General features: G+C 51.2%; 2 protein-coding genes across 16 annotated transcripts in view; both read right to left on the reverse strand.

Annotated features, from left to right (window-relative positions):
* Positions 1-777: 777 nt before the first annotated feature.
* On the reverse strand, positions 778-5211 carry LOC113208658 (galactose mutarotase). 3 transcript variants are annotated; one of them, XM_026425754.2, is made up of 7 exons: positions 4871-5211; positions 2928-3307; positions 2520-2607; positions 2188-2332; positions 1849-1935; positions 1632-1731; positions 778-1146 (listed from the first exon to the last, which is right to left on the reverse strand). In XM_026425754.2, the coding sequence occupies exons 1-7, from the start codon at positions 5136-5138 to the stop codon at positions 1006-1008; spliced, it is 1209 nt and encodes a 402-aa protein (XP_026281539.1). In that variant the 5' UTR covers positions 5139-5211; the 3' UTR covers positions 778-1005. The 3 variants fall into 3 exon arrangements, with proteins under 3 accessions (XP_026281539.1, XP_026281540.1, XP_026281541.1); XM_026425755.2 differs by having other exon boundaries at positions 2928-3295; positions 4871-5200; XM_026425756.2 differs by having other exon boundaries at positions 778-1104; positions 4871-5199.
* Positions 5212-5841: 630 nt separating this feature from the next.
* Positions 5842-15993, reverse strand: part of LOC113208657 (synaptotagmin-7) — a 305230-nt gene continuing 295078 nt past the window's right edge. For all 13 annotated transcript variants that reach the window (XM_052272435.1, XM_052272434.1, XM_052272433.1 and 10 more), the window contains 4 exons: positions 11087-11196; positions 10707-10875; positions 10362-10574; positions 5842-9989 (listed from right to left, as the gene is read on the reverse strand). In XM_052272435.1, the coding sequence (XP_052128395.1) occupies positions 9889-9989; positions 10362-10574; positions 10707-10875; positions 11087-11196 (593 nt within the window). In that variant the 3' untranslated portion in view covers positions 5842-9888. The remainder of the gene's footprint in view (positions 9990-10361; positions 10575-10706; positions 10876-11086; positions 11197-15993) is intronic.

Raw genomic sequence — 15993 nt, forward strand, 5'->3', positions numbered from 1 at the left:
GATGACTGTCGCTGAAAACGCCTGGAGGGTAGGCAATGCTTTCCTGAATCGGGCCCCCGCGGCCCCCTGTCCCTCCGAGCGCTTGGACAAGGCGAGAGTTTAGGAGAGGCATTGATATCTTTCGTTTTCGCTTTAGTTCTTTGCGCAGTTTACTTCTGGTTGATATTCTAGCATTGGCGGAAGTACTGCATTCGTCTATAGACGGTTCAGTTTAAGCTGACTCACTGTCGGCTGCAGCTACAATCGTGTAGCTACAAACAGGAACGCCGTCGCAGTACGAACGATTCCGAATGACAACGCCTGCGGCGCATCGGGTAGGCCTTCCCGCCAAGTGTCTGTGTGCAGATAGTAGCCTACACTTAGCGCCTGAGCGGCAATATTATGCGTCCAGGCCCTTTCGGCTAGTCAGGGATTATGTGCAAAACAGGTCCTTGCCTTCTGCTTACACCCTGAAGGCTTCGGATTTCATGTTACAGGAAAAAAGGATGTTCTATAGTCGGGTCGGATTAAGCTGACTCCGGCCGCCGGCATTGTTGACACATTTTTGTGGTACTGACTGTAACCTACATCGTGCTGTAACGAAGCTCCATGACCTGTGGTGGGTCAGTGCAGTTTACCCAATGTACGCGTCAACCGTCGCGGTACGGAAAGTACTCCCCCATAATTTTTACTTTTTTATTTTTGTCCGCTTAGGGGGGATAGGGGCGTGCGTGAGCATTTACGACGCCGTTTGGTCGGTAGTACATAATAGAAACAAATTAACAAGGGAAACACAAGTTACCTTTTTCCATTTTTTTTAAACATTTTTATTTTGTTTCACTTTTTTGAATCATTAAATTACATTTTACATTCCATCCATTGAGTTTTTGCTGTACAGTCGAGTTCTATCAAAACCTTTCAAAAAAGAACACAATTTGCTGGAGCGGCTCACAACCTCAGACAGTCACATGAGGGTGCTGGTGCTGGTACCGCAGATAAGCTCAGTCATTCATGCAGCATGCTTCATTACTGTGTTTTCGGCTGCATGCGAACGCCAAATTTGAACACCATGTTGTGCTTGTATAACGAACCGGGACGTAGGACGCTGTTTGGGAAGCGTCGCTCCTGCGTAGGATAAAACAAGAGCTCGTGAGAAGGGCGCCGATCCTGCTCGGCACCAAACAAGAGAACAATATTCGTTTTAGCGGTGGCCGCTGTCGCGTCGCCACACCCACCGCAGTAACATGTTATGAAATGCACTGCAAAATGCTTGCGAACTAAATCCTTTGCAACACGTTGCGAAGAATTTTCGCTCATTGGGTTGCAAAGAATTATTGGTTTCGTAAAGCGAACAGAATTCTTTGAAGCCTGTCAGATTTGTTGCAAACAATACTTTCGTATTGCAAAAAAATAGTAGCTTACGAAGAACAAGATATGTCAGCATCGCTTCCAAATTCTTTCCAGGTTGGAAAGGAAATTGTTCGCAATTTGAACCTATTCTTTAGCATTTTGCGGTGTAGTCGAGTTGAAAATTCTGCCTTATTTCTGCAGATTTTAGCATCGGCCAGACCACGTCGTGAATAATATTTGTTTTCGTTCTACTTATTGCTTATTTCAGTCCCAGATTTTCTTTTTGTAAAAGTAATGCTTACATTGTGGATGGCGTCAGGGAAGTTCTGTGTTTCGAGGCAGAAGGCGCCGTGCTTGATGTACTTCGCTCCGGCCTTGCCGATCATGGGGCCCTGGGAGGCGCTGCGGGAGGAGCGGATAGTATAGTTACTTATTGTAGTCCAAAAAGGGCACCACAAAGCTACTCCCACTCCACACTTCGCCATTGCCACTCCATGCGGCTGTGCGGACCATACTCACTCTGGGAGGCCGTTGGACGTGTAGACCTGGATGCCGGGCTGGTCCGTGTACAGCTCCAGGGTCCTCCCGGACGGCTCGTGCACCGCGCTGCGCACAAGAAAGAAGTTGCAACCAATCAGGCGGCAGGACACATGTCTCTTTTCTCGCGCTAACAAAAATCATAAGGTCAACGTTACATGTATATGGTACAGAAAACCCTGCAGCACTGTAGAGAGTGGGTTACGGTGAATTTTCAAAGAAAGCTACGGTGAATATCACTTTAAGTTAAAGTAGTGCACTCTGATTCACGGTCGGTAGCGTACAAAGAAAAATTCCACCGATAACGTTCCGCGCACTCACCCCGCCACGTAGACCATCTCGGCGGGACGCTCGAGGCCGCGGGTGATGACGAAGTTGTGGTCCACGTCGAACTTGGGCAGCACGTCGCCCAGCAGCCGGGGCGTGCGGAAGTCGAGCGGCGTGCCCTCGACGTGCGCGAACGCTCCTGTGGACAGAGAGGTCAGGTGAGCACCACGGACGGTCGGGGAAGCACGGCTTGAACAGCGATAGCATCGCGTGCAAGGCGTGCACGGTGAGCACGGAGTGCACAGCGAGCACGGCGAACACGACGTGCGAGCCGTCGAGGCATCCGAGTAGTGTTTGTGGAAAACAGGTCAGGTTTGAGACACTACCGGTCGGGATTTGGAACTGGTCCAAGACGGTGTAGCGGTCCCCGTTCACCGCGAGCCTGGTCTTGTACACCTCCTGCGGTCCAGCGCCCTGGAGGATGGAAACAGACGCGTTAAAAAAGGCAACATCACACGAAGTAATTCATTTTAAACCGATGCGGTCCCTTCCAGCAGCGTAACGCCGTAACAGGGTGGTGGAACCTGACTCAGAGCGTCGTAAAGTAATGTAACGCAAATGCACAACATGGGAATTAAAATTTTAAAGGCGGTGTTGAAGACTTTTATGACAACGTTTTATAATATAGAACACACTGGGAAACTTTCCAAAACGGATTAAAACTGTATATTTATTTTTTTGTTTTTCGCGTTTCCTTCCCAGTTAACGACGTCGTGCTGGTGGTGAATACTTACGTGACCGGCAAGGTTAAAGTACGCGTGGTTGACGATGTTGACTGGGGTGGGCTTGGTGGCGATGGCCTGCATGCTGATCATGAGCCGGCTGTCGACGGTGAGGCGGTAGGTGACTTGCGCCAGCACCGCCCCGGGGAAGCCCTCGTCGCCGTCGGGCGACAGGAGGGAGAAGGTGACGCCGTCGACGTGGCGCGACGCGTTCCACACGGCCTTGTCCCAGCCGCGCAGGCCGCCGTGCAGCGTGTTCTGCCCCGCGTTGGCGTGCAGCTTGTACTCCTTGCCGTCCAGCGTGAAGCTCGCGTTGGCGATGCGGTTCGCCACCCGGCCGACCGTGGCGCCGAAGTAGGGGTTGTCGGCGCTCAGGTAACCTAGAGACATGTCTGGGTTGGAGAAACACAGAAAAGGGCAAAACAAAAATATGGGTACACACACAGTTCGGGCTGACCAGCAGACCCTGTAAAGGGTCAACCCCCTTATTTCTCGACGTGCCAAAACGTTTTTTTTTTCTGCGTGTGCTTATGACACCTGGCACCGTCGGGGATATTTTCGCCGCACTATCACGGCTATCTGGCTGGAGTGGTGCCAGAGGCAAAGGGCCCCTTATCTCGTTACCGGGCACCGCTCGTCTCACCTCACGCGGCTGCTCCACTGACCCGCCGACTTTCCATAATGCGCGGGGGGTTTGAATGCGCGGAGATCACTGCTCGTCGAGCGGTAAGCAACTCGCGGAGGGAGGCAATATGTTTGCGGCTCTGTTCTCAGCGGTCGGAAAAGGAATAACTCGGAGGGACCTCGGGAAATCGAACGCTTCCGTTATTTTGTGTGCATTTCCTCCCTCCCAAGGGTCTTCCCCCCAATCCTAATCGCATATCCATCCGTCTGTGGGAGAGAAATTGGTGGTGGAGGGGAGTGTGGAAGTAAGGAAGGGAAAGGGGGAGGGGGTAGAGGGAAGGGGGTGCGCTCTTAAGCAAGACGCCTAGCCTAGCCCGCCCTATTCAAGTGCTCCGAGGCAAATATTTCATGTCAGAGAGAGGGGGAGAGAGGGAGAGAGAGAGAGAGAGAGAGAGAGAGAGAGAGAGAGAGAGAGAGAGAGAGAGAGTGTAGGAAAATGACAGCAGAGAGAAAGGAGGGGGGGGGGGTCTTGTACGCTGTACGGAAGGCAGCACGGCATATAACATGTTGGGATGAGCTGTTGCTGCAACAAAAGATATGTTTTATGCTTCTGAAAGGCGCATAAAATGTTACGGCCTCGGGCCAGGCAGGCCTTGCGGGCGCGGGCCACTCGTCGCCCCCCCGAGCATCGCGGAGCAGCCGGAGCACGGTCGTCCGTCAGGCGGGCCTTTCCTTCTTGTCCCCCGTGACACTACTCTCGTCCTCCGCGACACTGCCTCATAACGTACGACTAAAACGCGTGCACCACGGGGTGTTGTGCGAAATCTTTTGTATGCCCCAGGAAGGGAATGAATGATACCATTAATTTGGGTTGTGATTTTGTTATGGCTGCGAGCAGATAGTGCGAGTTGTACAGCCTGGCTGAGCCTAGCCAGGCGCGGTGTGGCCGAGCCTGCGAGTCCAAGCATGACTGCTTCCAGCATTTCATAGCGCCCCCCCCCCCCCTTACCCCCGACGTGGCCGTGATTCTGCACTCCTCGTCAAGGAGAGGAGTACCACTCTGCGCTGCGCTCCGCTCCGCCACGCCGAGCCTTCCGATTGTTTCCGTTTCCCTCTCACGCCGGCGCCGGACCGTGACAATGGCCGTGACTCTGTGGCGCTGACACTATACTGCGCGTTACCGCTGTCTGCGCGCCGAGAGTTTACGCCCAAAACAAACGATCCAATTACAGTGCGATTTAGTAGAAAAACAACACCAACAACAACGCGCGCAGGGCCCTGTTTTCGTGTTGGGCGCTGCTGTTCTCCGCACGGATGCTTCGTCCACCTACCGTCGGGCGAGTCGTAGCCGAGCACCACGTCCTCTTCCTTGCCGTCCTTGTCCGGCATGCGGATGGCCGTGATGATGGCGCCCAGCGAGATGACCTGCACCGTGACCTTGGCGTTGCCCAGGGTGAACCGCTGGATGGGCACGGAGCCCATCCTGCCGAAGACGTCCTCGGTGACGTGGACGCCCACGCCGGGCCCCGAGAGGGCGGCCGGCGCGATGGGCGAGTCGAACTCGAACAGGTTGGGCAGGTCGGGGTGTATGCTCGACATGGTGCTCGCCGCGACTGACGGGACCGGTCGGGACGACGCGCTGCTGCGCCGCCCCGGGCCCCGGCGGCTGGCCGGCCACCACCGGCCCGACCGAGTGGGGAGCGGAGAGTGGAGTGGGGGGATACAGCCGGGTCAGATAAACCTCAGACAGCTGACTCCCCGCGCTTAGAAGTGGGCGTTACGTCGGCGACGTAGGGGATCACCCAGAAAGTACGTCCGTTTTATTTATCGAGATTCATTATTGGGGCAGCGAAGCGCCCGCGAGACCCACGGCGGGCCAGCCCGCAGCACACAGATGCACTGAAGGCAAGATGTTGCCTACCTGTCAGGCGACATAGAGGCTGAACTGAAGTGAGCAGGTTCGAGACGGTGATCGACGGATGTACTTTATGAATAATCCTTATTCGAAAGGACACGAGACACGGCGAGTTTTGACGTTTTTCTGAACCTTTGCGTATCAGACTTTTACGCCGAGGAAGGGTACGTGAACAGTTTGGGTGAGGTTGTGTGGTGGGTGGCCCACATCTCTTTAATGTGTTCGGAGACAGAGTCTACCCAATAGTCCGCACTACTCCGGAGTGCTTGTGGACGTGGGACAACCTTATGGGTCCAAAGAGAAATATGATAAGCTACGATAAGCCGAATAAACAACTAGGAAATACAAGATAATGTGTGTAGTAAAGGATTAAGAAGGCATCATAAGTTAGCTTCCACTCATCGCCGCTCAGGCTAGTTTATTTTAATCCATCAAATCATAAGTACACTGTTCATGATATCTTTTTCAAGTTTGCAACAGTCTTGAATAATTATTCATCATAAAAAGAGTGATTGATAATGCTTTCCGATAGCACAAATAATTTCCTGGTTTACTTTACAAAACTGCTGATACATGTAACACCACAAGGCCTAACACAACGATTTAAGCTGGCAAGAAGATACTCCGAGATCCGCATATGGGACTCACAAATACACTATTTCCGTCTGTTATACACATTTTGTCAATCTGAGAAATGACGATAGGGGATTTTCTTTACACATTTGTGTTTTAAATTACATGCACATCTTTACGTTATAATTGTTGTAATTCTCACACAAAAGCAAGGCGTTGTAACTCCAACTAAAACAGACGCATGGGATTGGCAATGTAAAATTATATATAAAAAATAATGAAAATGTAACTAGAATGATGTATTTCATTTTACTTTGCAAAAATACAAGTACTGTCTATATTTTTTATGCTTTCACTTATCTATGTTTAACAATAATGACACTTTATTAGTGATACACAATAATCCACTAATGCGATCTGTCTGCCTGCGTGACTAAACGGGTTTCAAATACACGGAACAATCTCGTGACCTCTAGAGAACTGAGGGCTTCTTACCGTAGGTAGTGATTTTTTTTTTCATTTTGAAATATTCGCAAATAATTTTACATAACATATTTAACAGTCAGTCACATCAAAAATTACTTTTATACAAGACAATGGTATATGAAACACATTCACCGCATGCGCGAATGTGTGTAAGTACACTATTTACAAGTTGATTACACCTTCTGAAAATAAATTGATTTGCACATTTTTGGCGGGGCACGCACGGAACAAATCGTATATCGAACGTGGAATGCGCGTGAACATGTTTTAAACATAACTCTGAGCGCGGATCTTAAGAGGCAATAAGTGAAGCAGAAAGGCCTGCCCTTTGATCGCGTCCAGTGGGTAGACTTTTCTCCACCACTTTTTCGCGGCGCGGTCGGCAGTCGGCTCGGCACGTCCGCTTCGACCCCACTGACGCCCTGGCGCTCTCGCGCGCGCCCCGCGCTATTCACCTGACACACTAGCGCTACCCTACGGTACAGGCTCACTCTATGTACACGAATGAAGCATGACTGGTGACTCCATACTGTGAGCCAGTGCCGGGCAGCCTGCTCAGCCTTCGGCCCTCTCTTGCTGCCCGGCCCTGGCAGATGGGCTTTGAGCCGACCGGGAGCGTTCAGCGTACGGCCGACAGAAAACAGGAGGTGTGGAATTTAATTTGAGGGAAACAGAGGTCGCCTCGAACTAGAAAAATAAATTTGAAGATTCTATCCTGCACATCGTGCGATGTGACGAAAAGCAAGTTACAAACTCAAAGCCATCCTAAAGAACACACAGTATGGACGACCAGAGTTAGTTTATTGACTACGTCATTTTAACAACATTGTTTACCATAAATCCGGTACAATAATACTTTAGACAATGAAAAGGACCGTATGCAATCTGGGGGAGAAATTGCTGGGTCAGGGGGGTTACAACGGGAATTGGCACAAGAAAAACTCCCAACGGGCAGATTACCGCGGGGTACACGATTAGATACAAGCAAATCATGCTACTTATGCCCAGGACGAGTCACTCTCCTGGGAGGGGGAGGGAGAAGAGGTCACAGCGTACACACATACAGGGAGGGGCGGGAGGGCACTAGAGCGGGGGGATATGTGGGGGAGGGACGAGTTGAGAGAGACTGGGGGGAGGGTTGCGAGGAAATGGGGTCAGGCGAGGGGATGGAAACAGGTACGAGAAGGTGAAGGAGATAAAGAGGAGGGGGAGCAAATGCTTTCGTGCAGAGAGAGCAGCGGGTGCAACGGCATTCATCACCTCCCCGTCGAGTGCCTCCAGCTTGTCCTCTGGGCTTTTAGCTTGTGCAGACCTGCGTCGAGGAAACAACTAAAACCGCAGGCTTTAAACGACATTTCGCTGCTTTTTATCGGCTATCAACGGCTAAAGAACCAACTTGTTTTTTTACAGAGACAGACACCTAATCACAAATGCGACACACTTGCCTCGAAAACGTGTTCTATCTTTACCTAATAACATAGAAACGTGGAAAATCACTGTCCATTCAAACTCCATGCGAAAACGATAAAAACACTCCATGCCGATTAGCCGATTCTATGCTGCGTACAAAAAACAACACATTCTAATTTCTAAAGTAAACAACCCTAATTCACAGATTAACAAATGGAATGCCCATACGGAGAGCATCCAGGCTATCACACTGAAGCCACTTTTGACATGAGCCCCCATCATGAGTGATTCTGTGCGGTGGCAGCGGGTCCTCCTGCGAGTCCGATTCAAGCACGTGTAACAAACATGGCTGCTTTACTAAGTGGAACATGACTAAAACTTGGACCCTACCCTTCCCTTTGTAAAAACAATTAAGTACAAATTTCGTAAGTTTTACATCTTTATGTTTGCTGGGATAATACTTATAATTGTCCCTGAAATAAAGGAATAATACTAAGACAATGACATATCGTTAAAATAAATCATAACAGACCGGGTTAAAAATTTATCACAATCGTTTCTCGTTAATGATTTGAGTTTTAAGCATGCCAGAGTCACCAACTTACTGCCTTAATACAGACCAGAGAGAAAGAGAGATGAGAGACAAAAGGGGTGACAACAAAACGTCTTTGAAATCAACAAATAATTGTGGATGAAACATATAAGATAAACAAACCGTTGTATCTTAAGGCAGTAATTGTTTTGTATATAGATGACAGGTGGCTAAGTATGCCAGTACTTTAGACTATCAGTTCAAAATTGAAAGATGTAAACAAAGCTTATAATTTTACTTATACAGCTGAATGTGCGTTAAGTGATATTTCTGACATTTTCAGAGGAAAGAAGAATAATGGGATGACAGAAAGAAAATTTCTATGAAGAAAGAACAAAAAGGGCACAAAATTGCTGTACTTCAAAGACGTGGGTAACAGCACACCCATTCGATATGTCAGTGTTCTAAGTAAGGTACAGGGAAGAGAAGATTGTCAAAGTGTTTTAAAGTAAAGTAAAGAAGGGACAGAGTATTTGAGAGATCTAAAACTTCGGACACACAAAGCGGCGCACATGGAGATAAAATGATTACAGCTTTTGATTTTTCTAGAAAAACAATCAAAAAATGTTTTCTGATTGCCTCACGTCGGTTTTCAGTTTATCTTGAGATGTAAACCTAAATTCTAAAACAAGAAGTTTTAAAACTGTGAAGGCCTGCTGGTTTCACAGAAGTTAACTGGTTAACTGATCTACAGAGGAGCACCATTGGAACACCAACTCCGGTTATTTTTTTTTTACAGAGCGTATGTAGTAAAAAATTGAAAGCATGTGAGGACACAGTTGACTGAATACATTGCAACAATGTTGACTTTATAAAAAGCTTAAAGGGAAGTTTAGCAGAAGCCACCCATACTTTAATTTATACAAGATGAAAAAGTCTCTCCTAAATCGTAATTCTCACGAGGTCCTCCCTAGCGAATAAACTCTCGATGATACTTATGAAATGTTCATTTTCATCGTTAATCACACCATGACATTCATTAAAAACAATTTCACACAAACCACAAGAACCTGATGAAACAATGTCCTCGCGTTAAGTGTTTTCACAGAGAGGCTCTCGTAACAAAGACACTACAACGAAATCTAAAGTCAATACTACTGCCGTAAAACCACTCAGCTAAGGAAAATCAGTCCCGAGTCATCCAACGCATAGTGTTGGGCCCGGACTTGCCAAAATTTCTCAATAAAATTGATAAAAAGTTACTCAGGGATCGTGTTCCACAAGGAACAGAGAGACGCTGGAAGATAGATATACGCAGACAAAGAATCAGGTAGAGGGCGGTGATCACAAGGGAGTGGAGACGGGACTGAGGCACGACAACACTCACGCACTGAGTCACTGGCGCCGTGCAACGGCAAGGCCGGCGCGGCGCCTCACTCGGGCTTGAGGCGGTGCCACTGCACGATGGTCTGTCGTGGCTTGGTTATCATGTCCTGCCAGTGCTTGGTCTCGGTCGCGCCGGACCCGTTCTTGCCTGCGAACAAAGCGAGAGGGACATCCATTACTTACTTGGCACTTATATAGTGTAAGGGACCAACGAACGAGAGCCCGGCAGAGCCGGTCTGGGCCGTCGCGGACGGGCGTATAGGTCAGTAGCCAGACTGGCTGATTGAATAAACTTGAGGAAGCTTGTCAACGAGATGATTGAAGGATCACTAGTGTGGACCGAGGCACAAGAAATACACTGTAACGCCCCTCAGCCCAGCCAGCCAGGCTTAGTCAACATGGTCGTTGGACTGATGGCCACTTTGAGTTTTAGTATAGCTCTTAGCGCTGAGATTGCGCGACAAAGATGACGTCTTCCTAATTGTTGATTCGAAACAGTGAAAGGGTGCGTGGCACTCACCCGCGAGCAGGATGCGGCCGATGAGCTCGTTCCGCCCGATGTTGTCGAAGTCCATGACCATCACGTCGAGCGAGCACTCTCTAATCTTCTCCCACGGCACGTTGAAGGAGAAGGTCTCGTTGAAAACGGGGTTCAGCGTCACCTTGAAAATCGGGGTCTTGCGCTTTTCGATGCGCTTGTCCCCAAACTGGAGCCACACCTTGACGTACGGATCTGGCAGGAAAGAGGACAGAAAGTTGCACAGTGTCGGTTACGAGAGAGACCATATCGTTGGGCGTGTCTAAATGCTCCAGGAATTAAGACATAATAGGATCTGAGAAACAAAGAGGTTTTGTCCGCACTCACCAGACTTGCCGTTGATGTCCTTGGCCTTGAGGTTCTTGGCCTTGAGCAGAGTAAGTGTGAGGATGCTCTGGCTGGGGTGGTAACACAGCGAGGTGAGCAGCTCTCCGCACTTGTCCTTGGCGGGGGGCTTGAGCGCCTTCCAGAAGGACGGCTTCTCCGACAGGTCAACCTAGATATAGTATAGAGAATTGCGTGAAGATACTAACATAATCTCAGTAGTAGCGCTATGCGAGTGGGCGTTTTTTTTAGTTCCAATTGAATTTCATGAAGTTTCCTCGAAATCGAATCAAATCCGTCATAAAATGCTTCGAATCGAATATTTTTGGCAACATCTAGCTTAATTTTTCTCCTATGAGTAATGTAGCACTTGGCTCACAAACCTGACAGAGCGGTAAGAACACCTCCCCGATGGAATCATCCCTGGAGAAGCGATCGTAGTCGAAGACGTGAAGATGCAGGACGCGACTCTGGAGCTTTTGGATGGGGAAGCCTGGAACAACAAGCAGCGCCACAAGCGTCAACACACTTAGCTTTCGGCTACGGAACCAAAAAACCACTGCCAGCCGCGGGAGCGAACACGCTCCGTGTACGACCACCCACCACCGCATCCTATATATCCATTTTAAAGGAGAGATCCGCCTTTAAAGCTCGCGGGCCACATTCTGCGTCCTTTTCGGATGAGTAGGCTTGATAAGGGTCCTCGGGGCGCCTGGCCGACGCCCCCAACCCTCTCTCCCCCAGGATGAACCGACCGGCCCGGAAGCCTCTTATACGGCCCCCATGCCATACAGCCGCACCTGTTATTCGTAGATCCGCAGGGTCAACACAGCGTCCGGGGTTCGAGGTGGGGTGGAGGCGGGGGGCGCGGTGGGGCGGGGCGATACGGGGGCAGAAACGTGCCCGAGCCGCTGCCCGGCCAATCACCGCCCGTTTGTAATTAAACGCCGCTGTTCCACAACAACAAGTCGTGGCAGTCGTGCCGTCAGTCGGGCAGTCGGTCGGTGGTGCCGGCCGGCGGAAAATATGTTACCCCCAAAAGCCAAAGTTGTCAATTCAAAAACATTCCTAAATTTTTAACGAATTTGTTTTTGATCGAACTGCCATTTGTTTTCAGTTGGCAGGGAATATGGGGGTTGGGTTAAAATAAGAACATTTGACTTGAAAAATTTAGTAATGTTGTTGCATACTTTTTAGTGGAGGGGTGGTACGCAGCAGGAGCAGTATTATGATTACTTTCGTTATGCTACCATCACTGGTCATTCATGAGCAGCATGACGAGCGTCACGCGCCTGCGGAGCGTAGGGGATTTGTTTGAAACAGACTTGCTGTCGTTACACCCCAAACAGCCCCGCTCCGTGTGTAGCAGCGCGCGCCCGGCTGCTCTTGCCTTTCTCGCGCGCTTTTATAGTATCGTGTGAAAAGCCCCCATGGCTGCCATACACACACATGCCATTGGAACGCACGACACACCACGGTGCGTCCCGCAAAAAAACAAAAAACAAACACAAAAACAACAAAAAACAGACAAATGAGACGCCAAAGAATGATGCCCGTCAGTGTGTGCGAGGAGATCGCTTCTGATTGATGACTAAACGGCTCGCTGTCCGTCGCAAATCGCGCGGCGTGGACCAAAAGCCCGGTGCCAAATAACGATGGCCAGAGGGGAGGATATAGATGGATAGGTAGCTGCGGAGTTGCCCGTGGTGGCTGGCAAGGCTTGCGGTGGCGGACCAATTAACAACATTAAGAGAGGGAAGCGCAGGTGTGGCGTGGCGGTTGCGCAGATAAAACAAACAATAGCGAGATGAAAGGGATTCGGACGAAAAAAAAAGGATGGGGAATACAAATGAAACACGTTTCATTATTTTGCGTTTCGCCCGAGTTTGTGCGCGGGCAATAAGAGATTGGGGTACATAGGAGCGGTGGGGGTAAACCAAATGCATTATTGCATTTTTTGTTGTGCGTCTATCCTCTAAAGGAGGAATGCTGACTCGTTTTAACTCTTCAACACATCGAGTGTGTGACTGCGAACGCAAGGCCACAAAACTAATTTCGTGGTGAAATTTGAACCGAGGACGGACGGGTTCCCGCTCACAGCACGGACTTCATCAAGCGCTGTCCTGCTCACCGGCGCGCACTTGAGCGGGGTTGTCGTTGTGTGCCAGAGACAAAAAAAAAGGGTCATGTTTTATTTTCTTTAGCTTTCCCACTCTATTCCCTCTCCAATCCTTTTTTCTTTCCCCTGCACGTCGCTGCAGTAGAGAGACGACACACAATGCAGCTACTGACGATGGCGGGAGCAGGGAGGTGGATCTGCCAGGCCCCAAGCTCAGGGCGCGAGGGCACTGTGCAATTTAGCCGGAGAGAGGGAGAGAGCACAGGAGGGGGAGTGAGAGAGCAAGGACAGAACGTTATCGAGGTGCGCGGCCGGGTGGGCACGCACGCGCTGCAACACCGGGTGCTGCCCCACGCCCACACTGTGTGTTGTCTGCGAGTGGTCGAGCGTGATCATCGGACCGCCGGCCGCCGCCTGTGGCCGAGCGGGTAGGCAACCCGCAGCGCACGCCTGTCGCACGGGCCGGCGCGTCCGCCCGGACACCTCGCCGTCCCTAACCAGTCACATCGGACCCGCCCCCTCCTCCTCTGATACGGCACCCTCCTCCCCGTCTCTGCTCCGTCCGGAGTATATCACGGATCTCATCGGCCGGACGTCCACTGTGCATCCCGGAAGAGCCTACCCCCACCCCCTCTTCGGGTCCCCCTCCATCAGATGTGGGCAGAAAGCTCACATCAACGCCACCGGGGCCCACCTGTCAACCCCTTTTGTGGGTTGGGGTGAGGTGGCCTGGGATGCTCGGTGGTCGGGTGGTGGTGGTTCTGGTGGCGGCGGCATGGATGGAGGTTCGGGGGATGGATCCGGGGGATGGATTAACAACGAATGCAGTGTTTCGTGATGGGGTTTCGGGGATGCCGGGAGGAGGGCAAAAGTGAAAGCAAGGGAGCGCGCAGCGCTGTGGACCCAATAAGATATGCGGGGAGAGCAGCTCGGAGGCGACGTGTCATACATGTGCAAAGGGAAGACCATTGAAATCCCCGGCAGAGAGAGGATGGGCTTGGGCGGGCCGGCAGCAGCCAGCGCGCGCGCCTCGGTCGGAGAAAGAGGAAACAAGAGGGAGAGCAGCAGCGACGGCAGCAGCAGCAGAAGCAGCGGTGGGGCGCGGGGAACGGGAAACAAAAATAGAAAAGTTATTGATTAAATTTTGCGTCTGGATGAGAAAATGGGAACTCTCCGCGCGCTGCTCACGCGCCGCCGCCGTTGCGCCTCTGCCAACCATCAGCGGCGCGAGGAAACACGTTCCGCGGCATATCTTCAGCGGAGCACTCAGCCCCGCCCCGCCAGCTCCGGGAGGTGGGGGTAGTGGGGGTGTGGTGGAGGGTCCCGCGGGATGTGCCCCTACCCCCCACCCACCCCCTCCCACTCACGCACTGCACACACATAGCCAGCCAGCAGCCCTGAGCCTGCTAACAGGGATATACGGCATGCAGCACGCTATAATGTCGGCACCGAGCCCCGCGGCGTCCCGTGACCCCGCCCGGACCCTCTCCAACCGCCCCCACACTCATCTCTCTGTCTCTCCTGCTCTCTCTCTCTCTCTCTCTCTCTCTCTCTCTCTCTCTCTCTCTCTCTCTCTCTCTCTCTCTCTCTCTCTCTCTCTCTCTCTCTCTCTCTCTCACACACACACAGCACAGGCCTACCGTCCAAACCGGGGGGCCGAAATCATTTTTCCGGCCAGGGCCGCCATTATCGGGGACCCCCCTCTCCCCCCGCACACCCCGTGGGGATGACACCCCAGCAGGACACGTACACAACAACGCCAACCCCCGAACCACACAGAGCAGGCACGTGAGGGCAGCGGCTTTCTAACCGATTTCCTCTCTGACGCTAAAATTTATCACTTGTCATGGGGCATGTAGGGTAAATGGGGCCCGGCAGGCTCGGGGCGGCGGCTCGCTGTGTGCGAGAGTGTGTGTGTGTGGGGGGGGGGGGGGGGGGGGGGGGGAGGTGGGGACCCGGGACGGTCCTACGGAGCGCGTCACGGACGCACCCTGTGTGGTCAGGAGGGGCTCATAGCTATACCACCGCCTAAACCGCCATAATGAAAGGCTTATATCATGGAGGCCCTTCTTCACTGAGTTCAAAACAGACGATGTCAGAAGCCTCTAATAATCAGACACTTTTAAGAGAAGGTTTTGTTTCCTAACTTTGTTTATTTGGCACTCTAGCGCACTACACTGGATGAACAAAAGCAGCACACTGCTGATCCGTAAACTTTTAACAATTGTTAAAATACCTCCAACATCTGATAAGGTGCAATGTGACACCTTTGATTTTCCAGTCGTACAAGTGTACAAGTAATTAATTCTGAACTACACACGACTATTGATTAGAGTTATCCATGGCACTGGCACATTCGCTACAGTTTAACTAGTGAAGAGAGAGAGAGTGTGAAAGGGGAGGGGGGCGCTCGCACGTGCGTGTTTAGCGCACAGCCAGCCTGCTGAGGGACTCCAGAGGGGAGCAGGGTAATGGCATAAAGAAATGAGCGCACAGAGTCACAGGGGAGTGATGCCCCACCCCACCAGCCATGGGGCCGCACCGGTGGGGCCGCAAACGAGAGCAGGCGTGCACTTCTAAAAGAGCACGCTGAATTTCATCGTTACAGTGGGCCCTGCCAGTGCAACGGAGAGTTGCGGTGAACTTTCACCGGCGTAGCATACGGTACAGTACACACTATTTATTACTGAAACTTACAGGGTTCACTGTAACAACAGAGAAGTTCACCGTGAACTATTTAACAATCTGGGAGTTGGTATGTGCTTTACTGCAACGCCAAAAATGCGTGTATAAATAATGAATAACTTAGATGGATGAAAATTGATATATGAGAGTCCTCTTTTTCGGGAATAAAAAGAACTTTCGGCGCGGGAGGTGTGGGTAGGGAAATGCCAGTCAACAGCAACAGCGAAGCGTGGAGCTGGAAGACCACCTGGTCCCTTTAGTCATGGTTCACGCAGATTCAGAGCCTACTTGTTGCTCGTCACGAACAACGCGACCGCCGCCACCGCGGTGTCAAGTGCGTGTCGTGTGTCGCATGGCGTTCTCCATAAGATCAGAAGAAAGAAAGAGAGAGTGCAGCTACTGACGATGGCGGGAGCAGGGAGGTGGATCTGCCAGGCCCCAAGCTCAGGGCGCGAGGGCACTGTGCAATTTAGCCGGAGAGAGGGA

Source organism: Frankliniella occidentalis, unplaced genomic scaffold (assembly GCF_000697945.3).
Source record: "Frankliniella occidentalis isolate FOCC.00 unplaced genomic scaffold, Focc_3.1 Scaffold204, whole genome shotgun sequence".
Taxonomy (NCBI): domain Eukaryota; kingdom Metazoa; phylum Arthropoda; class Insecta; order Thysanoptera; family Thripidae; genus Frankliniella; species Frankliniella occidentalis.

Excerpts from the sequence above, each read along its gene's own strand:
- LOC113208658 (XM_026425754.2), bottom strand. The coding sequence starts at position 5,138 with ATGTCGAGCATACACCCCGACCTGCCCAACCTGTTCGAGTTCGACTCG. Across the intron at positions 1,732-1,848 it reads ACGTCCAACGGCCTCCCAGA|CGCCTCCCAGGGCCCCATGA; the intron begins GTGAGTATGGTC and ends CTCCTCCCGCAG. Across the intron at positions 1,147-1,631 it reads TCCCTGACGCCATCCACAAT|GATCGGCGCCCTTCTCACGA; the intron begins GTAAGCATTACT and ends GGTGCCGAGCAG.